Here is a 17,983-nt window from a genome sequence, read left to right as displayed (position 1 = left end):
TTGGCTCTTTTCAGAGAGCTTTTGGCACGGCTTCCAAAGAAAAGCAGGCTCTTTCGGCTCCCAGACGGCTCCTAATTTATTATTGTTTGTAGCCTCATTTTAGCCTAACCAGACAAATATGAATCATTTGTGTTTTGACAAACTCTTTCTCATTCAGTGTTTTTATGAGAAGCCTTATAATTGACTCATTTTGTGCATTTGTTTTGTTGCAAAAACAGGCATTCTTACTTTTGTTTAATATTTCAATAAAACTTTTTTGAACAAAACTCTGCACATGATGAAGAGGAAACATCAGCTCGACCTGATGGCAGGAGGAGAAGCTGCTGACGCTGTAATGTCTGTAAGTATCTAATTGGTAGTTTGAAATAAAGGAGCTGCTGTTGCTGTGTGTGTGTGTGTGTGTGTGTGTGTGTGTGTGTGTGTGTGTGTGTGTGTGTGTGTGTGTGTGTGTGTGTGTGTGTGTGTGTGTGTGTGTGTGTGTGTGTGTGTACGCACGTGTGAGTGCACGTGCACATATATGAGAACCTGACCTGGCTTTGGTTTATGAGGCCGGAGTATACCCACTAGAAAAAACCAGACTACACCACTGGCCAGAACACACCAGAGAACCTGAGCCGAGAGCACAGAGAGAGGGAGAAACAGATGCAAAGTTACAGGTTTAATGTGCAAACAGGAGTAGTTTGGTGGCAGAGAAACATGGCTGGGAATCTAGAGGTTTCTTAGAGTGAACGGGGAGGAACTAGGGGAAATGGCGGAGACTGGAGACCAGTGGTGGAACAGACGGTGGCGTGGAGCAATGTGGCGGTGGAGAGCGGACAGGGGGATTTGGGTTCTTTGGTGTTAGGGTTTACCAGTCAATCCAAGACGCCAGTGAGCACAACAAGGAGATCCTTCAGGGAGAGATTTCCAGATTGTCCACAGAAGAAGCAGAGCCGAAGAGAGCTGGGCGGTGGAGGCGTTGAACTAGGCACAGGGAAACAGATTAGAATCAGACTCAAAACAGATTTTCAGAGGCGAGAAGTCAACTGCTGGAGCAGAGTCTACATTCTGGCAGAGGCTGTGTGGAATGACTGGTCTTTTATGGAGGAGGACTAATCAGTGGAAATGCTTCTCAGCTGTTCCAGATTCAGTGGGAGGGGAATTGGTGATTGGCTGCAGGTGGGGAAGGTGGTTCTGTGAGCAGGGAGAGTGAGAGGGGGCAAGAGAGAGCTGAATCAGGTGGTGGCAGAGGAAGAGGCCCTGATATTTGTATTAATAACACCTGCCTATAAGGTAGAACTTTCAGTTTGTTTAATGGAATTTTTCACTCCGACATGTAAACGTCTCTAAAGATCATGAAACTGAGTGTAACAGAACTTTTGCAAAGCCCGGTACCCTGTTGTGGTGGTTTGTTGGCCGAGTGTAGTGAGTAGGAGGCAGTGTAGAGCCGAATGAGAGAGTTCAGATAGAAGGGAGCTGTTTTCATCCTAGTTTTGAATGTGTCAGTATTGAATTTAATGTGGGCTGCAAATAGAAGCCAGTGAAGTGATCTGAACAGTGGGGTGACATGAGCAGTTTTTGGTTGAAAACCAAGCATGCTGCCACATTCTGGATCATCTACAGAGGTTTGACTGTGCATGTAGGGAGGCCTACCAGTAAGGAGTTACAGTAGTCAATGTGTGATATTCAGTGGCGGCTGGTGGTGAAATTTGTTGGGTGGGCTAACAAATGCATAATACCTAATAAATGGTTAACACAGCTGCAAAAGCAACATCACCTATGATACACACAGTTACATCAATGACAGGTACAGTATACTTTTTTAGTGCTCTACATCAACACTCTCTCTCACTCATTCATTCACTCTCTCACTCTCACACACACACCACTACAAAACGTGTTCCAACTGCAACGACTGCCCGCAGATAGCCTGCTGCAACTGTCTTATTACAATTGTTTGGCGACATGTAGTGCAAAACACGCCTTCAGTACAACAGATGACCTCAGCAAAAACAAGGTATCACAGTCCTTTAACAGGTCAACATGGGCCTACCTTATTTGAAAAGAAGCTCACATCGACGGCCGATGTGATCCCAGTCTCTTAACTTCCAGCTTTCCCTCCAAAGACATTGAGGAAAATGGACATGAAAGCAAATAATCCACCTCGTTCATGCTAACGCCTAGCTTAGCCTTTTCTCGCTGTGTCAAAGGCCTGTGGGCTGACCGAAGTTAGCCCAAGTGATCAGTAAATCACGGGGGCAGGACATGACACCTGTTAATCACTTACAAGAACGAAATGAATGAAAGCAGACTGTATCTGCTGGGGCTGTAAAAAATAAGCCCATTTAGAGATATTCTATGTTTTTCTTTTGACTGATTGGTGCTGTTGCTACCTTTGTTTTCACCTAAACTTAAAACAATCTGTTGTAAGTTATTTGAAAAATAACTTTCTCATCTTTTTTGTGTTGGCCTGGGAGGGCTTAGCCCTGTTAGCCCATTTATACCAGCTGTCCCTGGTGATATTACGAGAAACTGAACCAGGAGTTGTACTGCATATTTAGATAGGAAGAGTCTGATGTTGTACAGGGAGAATCAACAGGACCGACAAACAGAGGCCACATGAACTTTATGTACACTACCGTTCAAAAATTTGGGGTCACTTAGAAATGTCCTCATCTTTGAAAGAAAACCATTTTTTCAATGAAGATAATATTAAATGAATGATAAATCCAGTGTAAACATTGTTAATGTGGTAAATGACTATTCTAGCTGGAAACAGCAGATTTTTAATGGAATATCTCCATGGGGTACAGATTAACATTTCCAGCAACCATCACTCCTGTGTTCTAATGCTACATTGTGTTAGCTAATGGTGTTGAAAGGCTCATTGATGATTAGAAAACCCTTGTGCAGTTATGCTAGCACATGGATAAAAGTGTGAGTTTTCATGGAAAACACTGAATTGTCTGGGTGACTCCAAAGTTTTGAAAAGTAGTGTACATTCAGTGTTGGTTTGATTGTTCTGTAGTCAAATAGAGGACACTTACTGCATTCTCTAATGTTTCACATCTAAACCAGTCACACCCAGCAACAGTGCAGATTCATTTAAAATTCCACCAGAAAGAAAAATCATGATGAGGTCATTACGCCTCCTGCAGTCCTAAACTGGTTAAAATGCTGAATGAATTTTAGTCTGATGTCACTGTACCTGTATGATGTCCAGCCCAGGTTGTGGGTATTCTAAGACAGGCAACTGTTCGTCGATGTTCATAAGGCCGATCTCATCAGGGTCTGCTCCCTGACTCACCAGATACACAATCTCCTGGAGTAGACTGGTGCCTGCAGGGGCAGAGGAGACAGCCAGGGGACAATCAGGAAATTGGGACTGCAGAAAGAGAACAAAAAAGTGGCTGCTGTGTGCACATCCGGCACACTTTGTATAAAAATAAGACAGAATTCAAGCCAAACTAACTGTTCCCTAAAGTCTGTGTCAGTATATACTGCAGGAGGGATTTTGCTTCAGGACACCTTCCTATAAGTGTTTCCATAAAACCTACATTTTCTGTGGAACATTGAGCTGCATGGAACACCAGCTCCAACATATACTGTATGAAGAGCAGTTTCCTAAAAGGATTTTCAAGAAAAAATCCTACAAGATCTGCTCTCCATGCCAGTATAGAGGTTTTAGAGGTGGTAAAAAGTTTAGCAGTTTTTATATTCAAAACTGGAGAAATTATTCTATGAAGTACTTGCTTAAAGAAAGAAACCCTCAAAGGATTATCACCCAACTTTGAACTTCTTTTCATCTCTATTAAGCCTTTTAGTCTGTGGTATCTCCTCTTGTGTTTTTTTTTTCCGGCCCACAAATTTGGCTTTCATCAGCCTCATTTCCAATCAGCGGCAAGTTTACGAGGCAAAAATTTTCCTCAGTAGTGAAAGAAAAAGGAAGAGGACTACTGACACGCATGTGGCAAATAAAAAGGTTACAATGAAAGACAGTATTGCTGTGTGTTTGCTGAATGCAAATGTCAAATGATAGTCAACAGTTTGCAAGGACTTTAACTGGTGATAATAATATGTCAGATATTGTGTTTTTATCTTGTACTATTGTCCCAAAGTAGCCCAAAAACCAGGTCATGCTGCTGAAAAAAGCACTCCAGAGATTTAGCATAACACTGTCAGACACCCGATGGAAAATTTATAAAAGAATCTGGAAATGCACTTAACATTCAATGCTATGCTTGCACTAGGAATTTGAAATGAAGAGCCACTGTGACTCACTCATACGAATACCAATGAGCCACAAAAAGTCACAAATTTCTGTGTCAGTGATAGCGGAAAAAATGGAGTAATTTTCCTGCATTCTGGTGCATTTTGAGATAAAAAAAAATGCTCAATTAAGCAGTTCTATTTTAACTATTTTATTTCTACTTATATGTATGTATGTTGTTATTTTCTCTCCCCCCCTACACACACACACAATGTGAAATGTTTAAGTCGAAGTCTTCTTCTTTTCCTTTCGGCTTTTCCCTTCAAGGGTTGCCACAGCGAATCAGTTGCCTCCATCTAACCCTGTCTGCTGCATCCTCTTCTCTCACACCAACTACCTTCATGTCCTCTTTAACCACTTCCATAAACCTCCTCTTTGGTCTTCCTCTAGGCCTCCTGCCTGGCAGTGGGAAACTCAGCATCCTTCTACCAATATATTCACTCTCTCTCCTCTGGACATGTCCGAACCATCTCAGTCTGGCCTCTCTGACTTCATCTCCAAAGCCTCTAACATGTGCTGTCCCTCTGATGTACTCATTCCTGATCCTATCCATCCTGGTCACTCCCAAAGAGAACGTCAGCATCTTCAGTTCTGCTACCTACCTACAGCTCTGCCTCCTGTCTTTTCCTCAGGGACACTGTCTCCACTTGGGTCCCTCTCATTCACACACAGATACTCCGTCTTGCTGCGGCTAACCTTCACTCATCTCCTTTCCAGGGCAAACCTCCATGCCTCTAGCTTCTCCTCCACCTGTTCCCTGCTCTCACTACAGATCACAATGTCATCTGCAAACATCATAGTCCATGGAGACTCCTGTCTAACCTCGTCTGTCATCCTGTCCATCACCATAGCAAACAAGAAGGGGCTCAGAGCTGATCCCCGATGTAGTCCCACCTCCACCTTGAACTCCTCTGTCACACCTACAGCACACCTCACCACTGTGTGCTGTAGGAGCCATGCATGGGGCGGCATGGCTCCTACAGGCTTCCTACTGGAAGGTTGCCAGTTCGATCCTCGGCCCGTCGTGCTCATGTCAAGGTGTCCCTGAGCAAGACACCGAACCCCTAATTGCTCCTGGTGGGTCGTGGTTAGCGCCTTGCATGGCAGCTTCCGCCATCAGTGTGTGAATGTGTGTGTAAATGGGTGAATGTGATGTATCATGTAAAGTGCTTTGGATAAAAGCGCTATATAAATACTTCCATTTACCATTCACTGTCTTACAGTCCTCATACATGTCCTGCACCACTCTAACATACTTCTCTGCCACTCCAGACTTCCTCATACAAAACCACAGTTCCTCTCTGGGCACCCTGTCATAAGCTTTCTCCAGATCTACAAAGACACAATGCAGCTCCTTCTGACCTTCTCTGTACTTCTCTATCAACATCCTCAAAGCAAATATTGCATCTGTTGTACTCTTTCTTGGCATGAAACCATACTGCTGCTCACAGATGTTCACCTATGCCCTTAGCCTAGCTTCAATTACTCTTTCCCATAGCTTCATCGTGTGGCTCATCAGCTTTATTCCTCTGTAGTTGCCACAACTCTGCACATCTCCCTTGTTCTTAAAGATGTGCACCAGCACACTTCTCCTCCATTCCTCGGGCATCTTCTCACTATCTAAGATCCTGTTGAACAACCCAGTCAGAAACTGTACTGCTACCTCTCCGAGACACGTCCATACCTCCACAGGTATATCATCAGGACCAAGTGCCTTTCCATTCTTCATCCTCTTCAATGCCCTCCTCACTTCATCCTTACTAATCTTTGCTACTTCCTGGTCCACAACAGTCACCTCTTCTACTCTTCGTTCTCTCTCATTTTCCTCATTCATCAACTCTTCAAAGTACTCTTTCCATCTTCCCATCACACTATTGGCACCTGTCAACACACTTCCATCCTTATCCTTTATCACCCTAACCTGCTGCACATCCTTCCCATCTCTTTCTCTCTGCCTTGCCAACCTATACAGGTCAGTCTCTCCCTCCTTACTGTCCAACCTAGCATACAAGTCATCGTAAGCCCCTTGTTTGGCCTTTGGCCACCTCTACTTTCACCTTACGCTGCATCTCCCTGGACTCCTGTCTACTCTCTTCAGTCCTTTCAGTGTCCCACTTCTTCTTAGCTAACCTCTTTCTCTGGATCCACTCCTGCACCTCCTCATTCCACCACCAAGTCTCCTTATTTCCTTTCCTTCCAGATGACACACCAAGTATTCTCCGACCTGTCTCCCTGATCACATTTGCTGTAGTTGTCCAGTCATCTGGAAGCACCTCCTGACCATCCAAAGCCTGCCTCAACTCTTTCCTGAAAGTCATACAACAATCTTCCTTTTTCAGCTTCCACCATTTGGTCCTCTGGTTAATGTATTAACTTATTCATGTGTGTATGCATGTATTTACTGACTTATTTATTCAGTACCGTTAACATATCAGAGTTCTGAGTGAGTTTTTCTTTCGATAGGCAAAGGCCATTTATTGATCACATATAGACTATTAAATAAATTATATTTAAAAAAAACAAAAGCATTTAAAATACTATTAAACAACTTAGGCATTTATTGAGTCACTAAAATACTGTAGAGTCTACAGCCACATTAGTCTGACTATAATCATCCTCTGGTAAATTCACAACCATGTACTGATGTCTCTTACCAAAGGGACTTCAGGAGATGATTACATGATGATAAACTGTGACCTGCTGGTTGGTCCTCTCCGTCCTCATGTTTCTTACATGTTGGTCTCCTGATGCTGCCTTACTTCAGCTAGTCTATGAGCAACAGAAAACACAGTTTGCCCTGTACCTATTGCCAGGGGTTCCGGTCTTCCAGTCTGTGCTTTTGAAAACGTTTTTGCTTCTTTGGATGTGGTGGAGTTTCGGGTGTAGACATTTTTAAACACGCGGGAGCAGCAGCGTCTGTAACCAGGAAAGCCGTGACAGGACCGGCAAACAGAGAAGTGTATCCGCTGGACCTTACATCGGGTCCTCGCTACATAGGTCTAAGGAAGATGAAACTGGCTGCCCTTAATATTTCCTGTGTTTTATTTAGTTAATTATGCAGTTTTGATGCGTGTGTGACAGACATGTATGGGACATTTATGAAAATACAGAACAATTTGCATCCCATATTGAATCAATACGGGACACTACAATTACTTGTCAAATAAAGGACGATTCCGTATTTTAAGGGACGGGTGGCAACCCAAGTCATGACCCGGGCGCGTGATCAAGATTAGGGTGGCTCCGACCATTTCCGATACCTGCAAAGAGAAAAAGTTTGTTTTTCTAATATTATCGCTCGGTCGTTACGAAGAAAAAGTAAGTCGAACCCTTTTTTGTTGCTTTTTACAAGAAAAATAGAGCGCCACTGTGGCTCACACGGTTCAGAATAACTGCGCCATCCAGCAAAACGATTGGCCAATGGCGCTGTGGCGATCAGCTAGCGCAAGCCTAGCAATGTGTGGTTATTCAGTAGATTGGGGACAGTATATGCCTTCCCAAAAGGTAATTTGGCAGTAATTAGTACCACAAAAGGTTTTACTTCCACCTCCTGATACCCAAAGTGTGCCCTGCTGAAGCTCCTTCAGTATCACAGCATCACTGACTCAAAAACAACTCTTGCCATGTCAAACAAACAAATGTAGAAGTTAAAATCCTTTCCTCGTATTTATTAAATCCAGCACCATCTCATCTGCTGAAACGTTTTTGTTTTTAGTCAATATTGTTTCCTCTGGACAGTTTCTGAGTTCATCAAGTGGATTACTAGAGGGAATTTTCTTTCTTTCTTTTTTGTTTTTGCATGAACACTTTAATATTAGCGAGACAGTACAACAGAAAATATACTATAATTACAGACAGGTAACAAAGTGCTCTACAACAACATCACCTACAATCAAAATGTGACAGAATTTGCAGTTATTAAATCAAATCAAACCATATCACATATTGTCTTTGTATGACAGTGCATACAATGAAACTGGGAGTGCTGCTCCATCTGCTGCAACACAAATCAATTTAAAGAATTAAACAAAAGCAAGAATGTATCAACATAAAGATAAAAATGTTAGAAAACATAAAATATAAGAAATTTAGTGGAAGTGAAATGGAAAATATTTACAGTATTTACAGTGGGTACCCAGTTATTGCACAAATTCAATTATTTATTGCACAAATTGCAAGCACGGGATGATCTGAACACTTGAGCTAATGTAAAATAAGGCGTAAAGCCATGCTGAGTGAAATGAAAATACAATTTATTATACTCAAGTTACTGTAGATGCTTGGCCAGTGCAAAGCGATGTCTGATTTTCTGAATAGCAGGATTGGCAGACACCAAAACCATAAATCAATCGCATGAGCAGCAAGCTTCCAACGGCATCACCCAGAGGTGTCATCTGTTATTTTATTACCTTTTCAGGTGTCTTAGGACTTTGAAGTGGTATCATTTCATACTGATGTATGTGGTAACCTCGTACCACACCCCTCGGTGATTGATAAGTTCTGAGCCTGTCCAAGAAAATACACTTTGTTAATGAAAACCTTTTGTTCTCTGAGAGAGCAACATGTCAGAAGAGTTTGAGTACAATTTTGAACTCAATGCGTGTATTCATGCATGTATGATACCCGAGTAGAGTTAGGTAGGTCATTCAAGCAAAATGAACCGAATTGGTGACCGTGCTGTGATCCGTTACCTGTCCCAAAATGGGCGATATTATGCTTCCCTGATACGCCAACTGAGACAGAAAATTAAAGAAAAGTGCCGTGGAATGCTCAGACATGGTGTCCTGTTCCACCAGGACAATGCTCCGGTTCACAAGTCAGTTGTCGCCATGGCTGCCATTCATGAATGTGGCCTTGAACTCGTGCAGCATCCACCTTATTCCCCAGATTTGGCTCCGTCTGACTTTCATCTTTTCCCAAACATGAAACAGCACCTTGCTCGGACCCACTACGCCACAAACGATGACGTCATAGCTGCGGTAAACGACTTCCTACAGGAGCAGGATAAGACCTTCTATAAGAACGGGATCAAGGCACTACAGAGACGCTGGAAGAAATGTGTGGACTTGCAAGGGGATTATGTTGAGAAATAAAGCATTGTTTAAATTTATTTTTACTTTTTTCTTGGTCAGGCTCAAACCTTATCAATCACACCTTGTAACATGACCACACTAGTGCCTCTTGACTGCTGGAAGGTACAATTAAACATTTTAATCTTCTAGTTGCTCTAAGTATAACTGAGATGTTTGTAGTTGACCTACAGTGCCTTGTGAAAGTATTCGGCACCCCTGAACTTTTCAACCTTTCGCCACATTTCAGGCGAAAGGTTCCAAATAAAAGTGGGATAAAAAGGGATACAGAGAATATCTGAGGTTACTAAGGTACAATTAAACATTTTAATCTTCTAGTTGCTCTAAGTATAACTGAGGTGTTTGTAGTTGACCTACAGTGCCTTGTGAAAGTATTCGGCCCCCCTGAACTTTTCAACCTTTCGCCACATTTCAGGCTTCAAACATAAAGATATATAATTTTAATTTTTTGTCAAGAATCAACAACAAGTGGGACACAATCGTGAAGTGGAACGAAATTTATTGGATATTTTAAACTTTTTTTAACAAATAAAAACCTGAAAAGTGGGGCGTGCAATATTATTCGGCCCCCTTGCATTAATGCTTTGTAGCGCCACCTTTTGCTGCAATTACAGCTGCAAGTCGCATGGGGTATGTCTCTATCAGTTTTGCACATCGAGACTGAAATTCTTGCCCATTCTTCCTTGCAAAACAGCTCGAGCTCAGTGAGGTTGGATGGAGAGCGTTTGTGAACAGCAGTCTTCCGCTCTGCCCACAGATTCTCGATTGGATTCAGGTCTGGACTTTGACTTGGCCATTCTAACAGCTGGATACGTTTATTTGTGAACCATTCCATTGTAGATTTGACTTTATGTTTTGGATCATTGTCCTGTTGGAAGATAAATCTCCGTCCCAGTCTCAGGTCTTTTGCAGACTCCAACAGGTTTTCTTTCAGAATGGTCCTGTATTTGGCTCCATTCATCTTCCCATCAATTTTAACCATCTTCCCTGTCCCTGCTGAAGAAAAGCAGGCCCAAACCATGAGGTTGCCACCACCATGTTTGACAGTGGGGATGGTGTGTTCAGGGTGATGAGCTGTGTTGCTTTTACGCCAAACATATCGTTTTGCATTGTGGCCAAAAAGTTGGATTTTGGTTTCATCTGACCAGAGCACCTTCTTCCACGTGTTTGCTGTGTCTCCCAGGTGGCTTGTGGCAAACTTCAAACGAGACTTTTTATGGATATCTTTGAGAAATGGCTTTCTTCTTGCCACTCTTCCATAAAGGCCAGATTTGTGAGGTGTACGACTGATTGTTGTCCTATGGACAGACTCTCCCACCTCAGCTGTAGATCTCTGCAGTTCATCCAGAGTGATCATGGGCCTCTTGGCTGCATCTCCGATCAGTCTTCTCCTTGTTCGAGGTGAAAGTTTAGAGGGACGGCTGGGTCTTGGTAGATTTGCAGTGGTCTGATAGTCCTTCCATTTCAATATGATTCCTTGCACAGTGCTCCTTGAGATGTTTAAAGCTTGGGAAATCTTTTTGTATCCAAATGCGGCTTTAAACTTCTCCACAACAGTATCTCGGACCTGCCTGGTGTGTTCCTTGGTCTTCATGATGCTCTCTGCACTTTAAACAGAACCTTGAGACTATCACAGAGCAGGTGCATTTATAGAGATTTGATTACACACAGGTGGGTTCTATTTATCATCATCAGTCATTTAGGACAACTTTGGCTCATTCAGAGATCCTCAGTGAACTTCTGGAGTGAGTTTGCTGCACTGAAAGTAAAGGGGCCGAATAATATTGCACACCCCACTTTTCAGTTTTTTATTTGTTAAAAAAGTATAAAATATCAATAAATTTCATTCCACTTCACGATTGTGTCCCAATTGTTGTTGATTCTTGACAAAAAATTAAAATTTTATGTCTTTATGTTTGAAGCCTGAAATGTGGCAAAAGGTTGAAAAGTTCAAGGGGGCCGAATACTTTCACAAGGCACTGTAAATCTAAGATAGCATATAGATCACAACTCATAAATAAACTATCATATTTCTTTGATCTGTGTGACCCATATTAACTTACTGAGACATGGGACCAGCGTTCAGCTGTTTCCTGCTCTGTTAGTCAAGACAAAAGACCTTTGACCAGGCCTACACAATAGTAGCTAACGATTATAATAGAAATAATACTAATAATTTAAATGAACGCACTGCAGTACACAACATTTTGGTGTAGGCCTGTTTTTCTGGGTTGTTGTATTATGCTTGCATATAGGACCTGCAATAATCAGATACAACATTATGACCACCTGCCTAATATTATGTTGGACCCCTTTATGCTGCTAAATCTCCTCTGATCCAGTGATTCATAGACACAGGACATCTGTGGATCTCCTGTAGCACTGGAATGGTGGCAGTGGCTCCAAAAACCCCGGTAGAGATTCAAACCCAGGTCCTTTGAGCTGTAAGGCGACACTGCTAACCACTTACCAACGTTGTCGCCCCCTCTGGCATATTGTTTAACCAAATTAACAAAAGTTACAGAAAGTGGAAAGAACTAAATTCTAAACTAAAATGAGAATGCTCTGGCTTCTACATGTCACCACCCGGATATTTAGATTGAATTTGACACACTTTTGGGAATCTGAAATGACACCAATACATCGGAGGTGAATAGAATTTAGTTTGTGATACAACACTGAGAATTAACTTTTGGAAAATTCATCTGCAATACATCGGTACAGAAACAGAACAGCTGTTACTCTGGATGGCAGACATCAGCAGGACACTGTGTGCACAGTTTTTGATGAAGCTACTTTCTGGTGAGGAAATAGTCCCTATTTCTACTGTCTGCAGCATTTTATTATCTTTCAACTTTTTCAATCAGTGTGGTGATTCAGTCTGGCAGATTTTCAATCTGAAATCACAAAACAAAAACCTTCACATGTCAATTCTGTCTTACTTGTTGCCATGACTCGTGTTGTCTGCAAATATACCAAAATCGGAGTGTGGAACTTGCTGCAGATCATGCTCTATGAAAGCTGAAAGACACTGCTTCACACAGAGGAAAAGTAACGGCTCAAGGTTTTAACACAGAGCAATCAATTTACCACACTAACTTAGAAATAATCCGAGGGCTCGTCAATTCTCTGTATTGAAGGCTGACATAATGAGTCTTACTATTCTCTCTCAGAGAAGGAAGGCAGGTAGGAGGAGCCAAAGGCTGGTTGCAAAACCAAGTAAATGATATAAGAAAGACTTTTGTGTCAGTTTCCCAAAAAGGCTTTCTCATTCAGAAAGAAATCATTTGTATCAGTGTATGAGGTCTTACAGGGCTTCAACTGAGTTTGAAATTCAAAAACATCAGAAGTGGCTTCCAAATAAAAGTGGGATAAAAAGGGATACAGAGAATATCTGAGGTTACTAAATGAAGTCATCAACTTGGGAGGACTTCAGATTCCAAACAACAAAGTTTTCTAGGGCACTAAATGTATGTAGGAACCAAAGTGACATGTGTTGCCCTGGAGCTCAGTGAGATGTTTTCATGACCCAGTAGTGGCAGACAAGCAGAGGATCACATGCAAACACCAGCTGGGATGGTCTACATGCATTGCCATTGGTCTAATAAATGTATCTGTAGTGCTGCTTTACTATCTGATGGGAAAATCTGGAAGCAAAATGCTGCTCATTACATTTGGTGGAGAAGGCACAAGCTTCAGGACTGTTTTAATGAACACTAGATGATATTGAAAAAAAATCAGAAAAAACATTTGTAATTACTCCGGCAAGGAACGCAGAAGAGTTATGATCGGCGTTGGTTTGTCTGTCCGTTGGCAACATTACCAAAAATGGATTAACAGATGTGGATGAAATTTTAAGGGAAGGTCAGAAATGGCACAAGAACCAAGTGATTAGATTTTTGCAGTGATGCAGCTTATAGTCTGGATCCATGGATTTGTTAAAGATTGCTGTATTATATGCGAGATATTGTCATGGTGTCACTGTAACCATGACAACAAGTAAACACTACATCAGCTGCCTGCTGAAGATCACATGAGTGTGATCCTACTAAAAATCCACTGCTGCAGACTTACCAGGACTTATTATTAACTGAAATTGTGGGGGTGTTTCTGAGTCCCACCAATTCCCGTCACCCGTTACATATTTAGATCACACCATTCAGTATCCGTACCTAACGTACACATGGAAAACACACGCCTGTGTTCAGCACAAGGTCATTTTGTTTGTGGGTACATCTATATTAAATGGACACATTCTTTGTTGCTGTGATTTCTGATCATCAATAACTAATAAACAAATGATGCATTTCTAAAAAAAAACAAACAAAGCTACATATCTGACAATGCTATGTGTGGGAATGAACAGTCTTGGGGGAGTACTGTGCTCTCTGAGCGCTTTTCTAGTTAGCTGAAGTCCTCCTCACGACTAGTAAAGTGGCATGCAAAACTGGCGGGGTTCCTCTTAAAAAAGAATCGTTTTCATTTGCACAGCACACAGCCAGAGTAGAGGACTCTCTGTCTCCACTGCTGTATGTCAGTGTTGCTGATTCCACCAGCCCTCTGTGATTTAAGTGCTTGTGCAGTGCAGTGCAGGGGTTTACCACCTGGATGGAGACATGACTGAGCATAGGGCTGCTGTCAAAACAGTCACTGTCATCATACAGCTGTAGAGCAACATCACACTTCTCTCCCCCTCCACTTGGCTTATAGAATTCAGTGAATCCGATTGGCCAAGACTGTCACATGTGAACCAATGGCATCATGGCTCTGCAGAATCCCAACCATGTGGCTTGCCATGTGCTTTCTTCTCACTGCACCAGTGGAGGAAGAATACACTAACAATAAGCAGGGGGCAGAAAGCAGTAGGAAGAGTGAACGTTTTACCACAATGAAGATCATTTAAATCTCAAACATGAAGATCCCCTGGATGCAGAAAGACATCACCTTAAAACATTAATGCAGTGGATAAGTGCAGATGAGCTAAAGAGAAGCCAGATGCATTCCAAGGACACCAAGCTGAGATGAGTCATTTGCTGTTTTTGTCTGCAAATGTGAGGTAACACTCTGAATCCTGCCGTGCCAAAGTTAGACCAGCCAGTGTTCATGGTGCCTGTGGCCAGACTGATATGTTTCATACTTTTAAGCCTGACCTTTACAGACATCAGTGAGTCTGAGCCTCATTTAAAAAAAAAAACCATAAATATCATTTATTTACTGATGCTGTGTGAGGCTAGGTTTATACATCACCAGACAATTTTACTGGACCTAAAATAAAGATATGATGCACTGATTTACAGACTTCAAAGACATTACATTTGTTCAGCCACAGTCTGGTGACTGATGAACTTATAAATGTGGGGAGTAATATAAGTGTTTACAGTTCAGTTCCAGTCTTCTGAAAATCACTTCTCAACTGTAATTAGTTGGATCAACCAAAAAGGTTTTCTTGACGCCCAGAAAGCCTTAAAATGTATGAAACGGATAAACAAATGAGAGGACATTTTGTATCTTTTTTATCATTTGATTTGACATTATCATGCTTGCCTTCACACACTGAGCCTACAGCCAGAACACAGCCTCCGTGGATGTTGTGAGACGAGCAGATGAAGCACAAATCGATGCTACACACAGGAGTATGACTCTACTGCTTTCTGTCACTGTATCATGTAACAGAATGTGTACCGCAGTATGGTGCACCAATACTCTCACAAGTGTGTTTGTGCATTCACAACCCTGCAGTGTTGTTCATTGTTTCAGTGAAGCCCTACACAGTACACAGTATACTTTCACTGAGTCATTAGCTTTGACTCATTAAATCCTCTGACCCATCTACTATATCTAGCATTGTTTTCATACCCTTCTATTTTTAGGCATGTTACAACACAGCTTCAGACATACCCATTCACACTAGCTATTCCAACGCAGACATTCCAGTGGATTTATTATGTTTAGTCTCATTCCTCCACTCAGCAAAGTAAAACTGACATTTTTTAGCTTCCAATAATGCATGCTTGGTAATTAAGATGAACATTTCAGTGTGATTCAGAAGATAAAAACAACAAGTTCCCAGTATTAAAAAGGATTTACCTTTCAATCAGTACCTTAATGATAGGATCATTTCTTCAATCTTTTCTAAATGCTAAGCTAAGAGATTGAACTGGGGGTTGCCACAGCCACTAGACTAAAATTAAGCCATCCCACACAACCAGAACTGAAGCCCATTAGAAGGCTACAAGAGCACTCCTAGAACTGGAGATACGTACAGTAACCACTGTCTTTCTGGCAGGCACTTTTCTGTGTGACTATGTCTCCAGAGATGCAATTTAACAGCACAACCAGCCTCCATTTAACCACAGGTAGTTAGGCAGTAGTTTGGGATTGTAAAAACGAAACCTGCTTTGCAAAACCTTGTAAACAAGTGATACAAACAGCTGAACAATGCAAGACTGACCCAGAACCTGCAGCCAAAACGAATAAACTAAAGGTTGGATGGACACAGTGTGATGTCTCAACTAGGAGGGTGTCCTGAGCAGAACAAGAACACTTTGATAAAGAAGTCTTACATGCATTTATTTTATATAATTTGTAATATAAGTATCGTATAAGCTTTGTTGACTACTTTAAATTTAGGCAACTGTTCCAGATTGTTAATCAATGAATTAATGAGGACTACATGAAAAAATCTTATTATACAGTATTTGAGTTCTTCATTGCAGTCTTGCCTACATAAGCAAATGATAAGAGTAAGAACAACAAAAGAAATAACTAAAAATAAAAAAAAATAGGTGAAATTTTTAACAAGATATTGGTACACCCTAATATGAGGAATGGTCTCAGCCTGGCCACGTTAACCTGCCTTCACCCCTGTTGACCTCTCTGGACAGAGTTCTACTGGGCACCACTGTAGTTGCTAATGGCTAAATACTAATGTCCTTCTCAACAAATGTGAGTAAATTCAAGCTAAAGACTTATTATCCTTCTTCAAGAAACAATACTCCAATAATTATTTTAAAGATTTTACTACTATAGTAGTACTAGGCTACTGTATTACTTACATCTCTGAAGAACCCTGGAGTTATTTTTGAGCAGGATATGTCCCGCAATTCACATAAAACAAGTGTATATGGTGGCCTTCTGTCACTTATGCAACATTGTTAAAATCAGGAACATCATGTCTCAGAATGGAAACTAGTTCATGGATTTGTAGCTCCTAGTTTGGACTATTGTGATTCTTTATTATGTGGATGTCCCTCAGCTTCCACATTATCACTAACACCAAACATGCATTTCAAGTGTTAATGAGTTTGTGTTAAGCTATTCTTTTAATTTATAGTAAATTTAAGCTTCAGTAAGGCTGCATTTTAAGAAACATACTGGATCAGTCTATGTTTTGAAACAAAAATGAACAGAGATGCATTAATTTTTGTAATGCTAATCGTTATCAGGCTTGTTATATATCAAGGTGCATAAACCACATTCAAGTTTGGGGAAATGTCTTTGAGTCAGCTTAGGTTTTCTGTTGTTTTGGTGAGTGTTTACTCGTCCTCTATAGGCTAGACAGGTGTTCTTCTGTTCTGAACTAGTGTCCGTGTGGTCTCCTGTGCACACTGACAGAGCTCCAGCTGCCCACCAGCCGTCACATGACCGGACCCACCCAGAACACAGCAGTGCACCGCGCACGACAAGCGGCCTGCAGCAGCTCTGCGCAATGAGGCCGGATGTAAACATCAACTTCCACATGGTGGAGGATGGAGGCGAGATTGGACGTGTAGTCTGACTGGTGCACTAGAGCCAGGCATCAACCCATTCACTCTGGTCTGACTTGTGCATTTGCTGTCATCTGATTGTGAAATACAGCTTATAAAGGCTTATTAGAGGCCTGTGAGGTGTTGTTCTGCTGCACAAGCGCGATATAAATACAGATATTACTGTGATCCACCCACAGCTATCGCGCAGCCTATGAACACTGAATTACAACAGTGCAGTGACCTGTGCGCTTTTTACGCTATGAAACCTATGACTAATGCAGGGTGTGCATTTGGCCGCCCTATGTTTTATCTATGTTGTAAAACTTTGATAATAACATGGGAAGCCTGCAGAGACGCTGCAGCAGAGAGCAGCGATGCAGCCGAGAAAGAGGCGACAAGTTCAGCACTGCAAGGCTGTTTACCTGACTTTGGGTAGGTGACAATCCATATGTCGCTACTTCTGAGGGAGAAGTTGGCGATCTCCTCCATCTTCCCTCTGCAGAAGGGCGGCAGCCGCACTCCATCAAACTCGAAGTATTTGCTCTCAAACTCAATCGGCGTGCTCGGCGTGTCTGCCTCGCTCTCAGCCATCCTGTATACGAGCCGCCAGTGCAAGACAAGGAAAAGGCGCACACACCCGTGAACAGCTACGGCTTCTGTTTTATCTTATAAACTCAGAGCTGAGGAGCGAGATGCTGCTGCTGCCGGTGACCTGGAACGCCGCTGCCAGGATGCTGAGGCTGGGTGCTGCACGGCAGGCGAACGAGATGACCCGCAGCCAATCACGCAGGGGAGAAGTGATGTAATGCGCGCGCACGAGTCCCAGCATCAGGACCACTCTCTGCGGGCACGAGGATACGCGCTCCCGCTGAGGAAGGAGGTTTCCCAACATGTCG

At 42.2% G+C, this 17,983-nt stretch overlaps 1 protein-coding gene across 4 annotated transcripts in view; it reads right to left on the bottom strand.

Moving 5' to 3' along the window:
- The window catches only part of sult4a1 (sulfotransferase family 4A, member 1), a 101,515-nt gene extending 83,638 nt beyond the window's left edge, over positions 1 to 17,877 (bottom strand). For all 4 annotated transcript variants that reach the window (XM_051954507.1, XM_051954533.1, XM_051954522.1 and 1 more), the window contains exons 1-2: positions 17,510 to 17,877; positions 3,188 to 3,318 (exon numbers count right to left, since the gene is read on the bottom strand). In XM_051954507.1, coding sequence (XP_051810467.1) covers positions 3,188 to 3,318; positions 17,510 to 17,678 — 300 coding nt within the window. In that variant the 5' untranslated portion in view covers positions 17,679 to 17,877. The remainder of the gene's footprint in view (positions 1 to 3,187; positions 3,319 to 17,509) is intronic.
- Positions 17,878 to 17,983: the final 106 nt, after the last annotated feature.

Source organism: Acanthochromis polyacanthus, chromosome 1 (genome assembly GCF_021347895.1).
Source record: "Acanthochromis polyacanthus isolate Apoly-LR-REF ecotype Palm Island chromosome 1, KAUST_Apoly_ChrSc, whole genome shotgun sequence".
NCBI lineage: Eukaryota > Metazoa > Chordata > Actinopteri > Pomacentridae > Acanthochromis > Acanthochromis polyacanthus.
The sequence above is the reverse complement of the archived record's forward strand: the minus strand, read 5'-3'. Positions and strand labels throughout refer to the sequence as shown.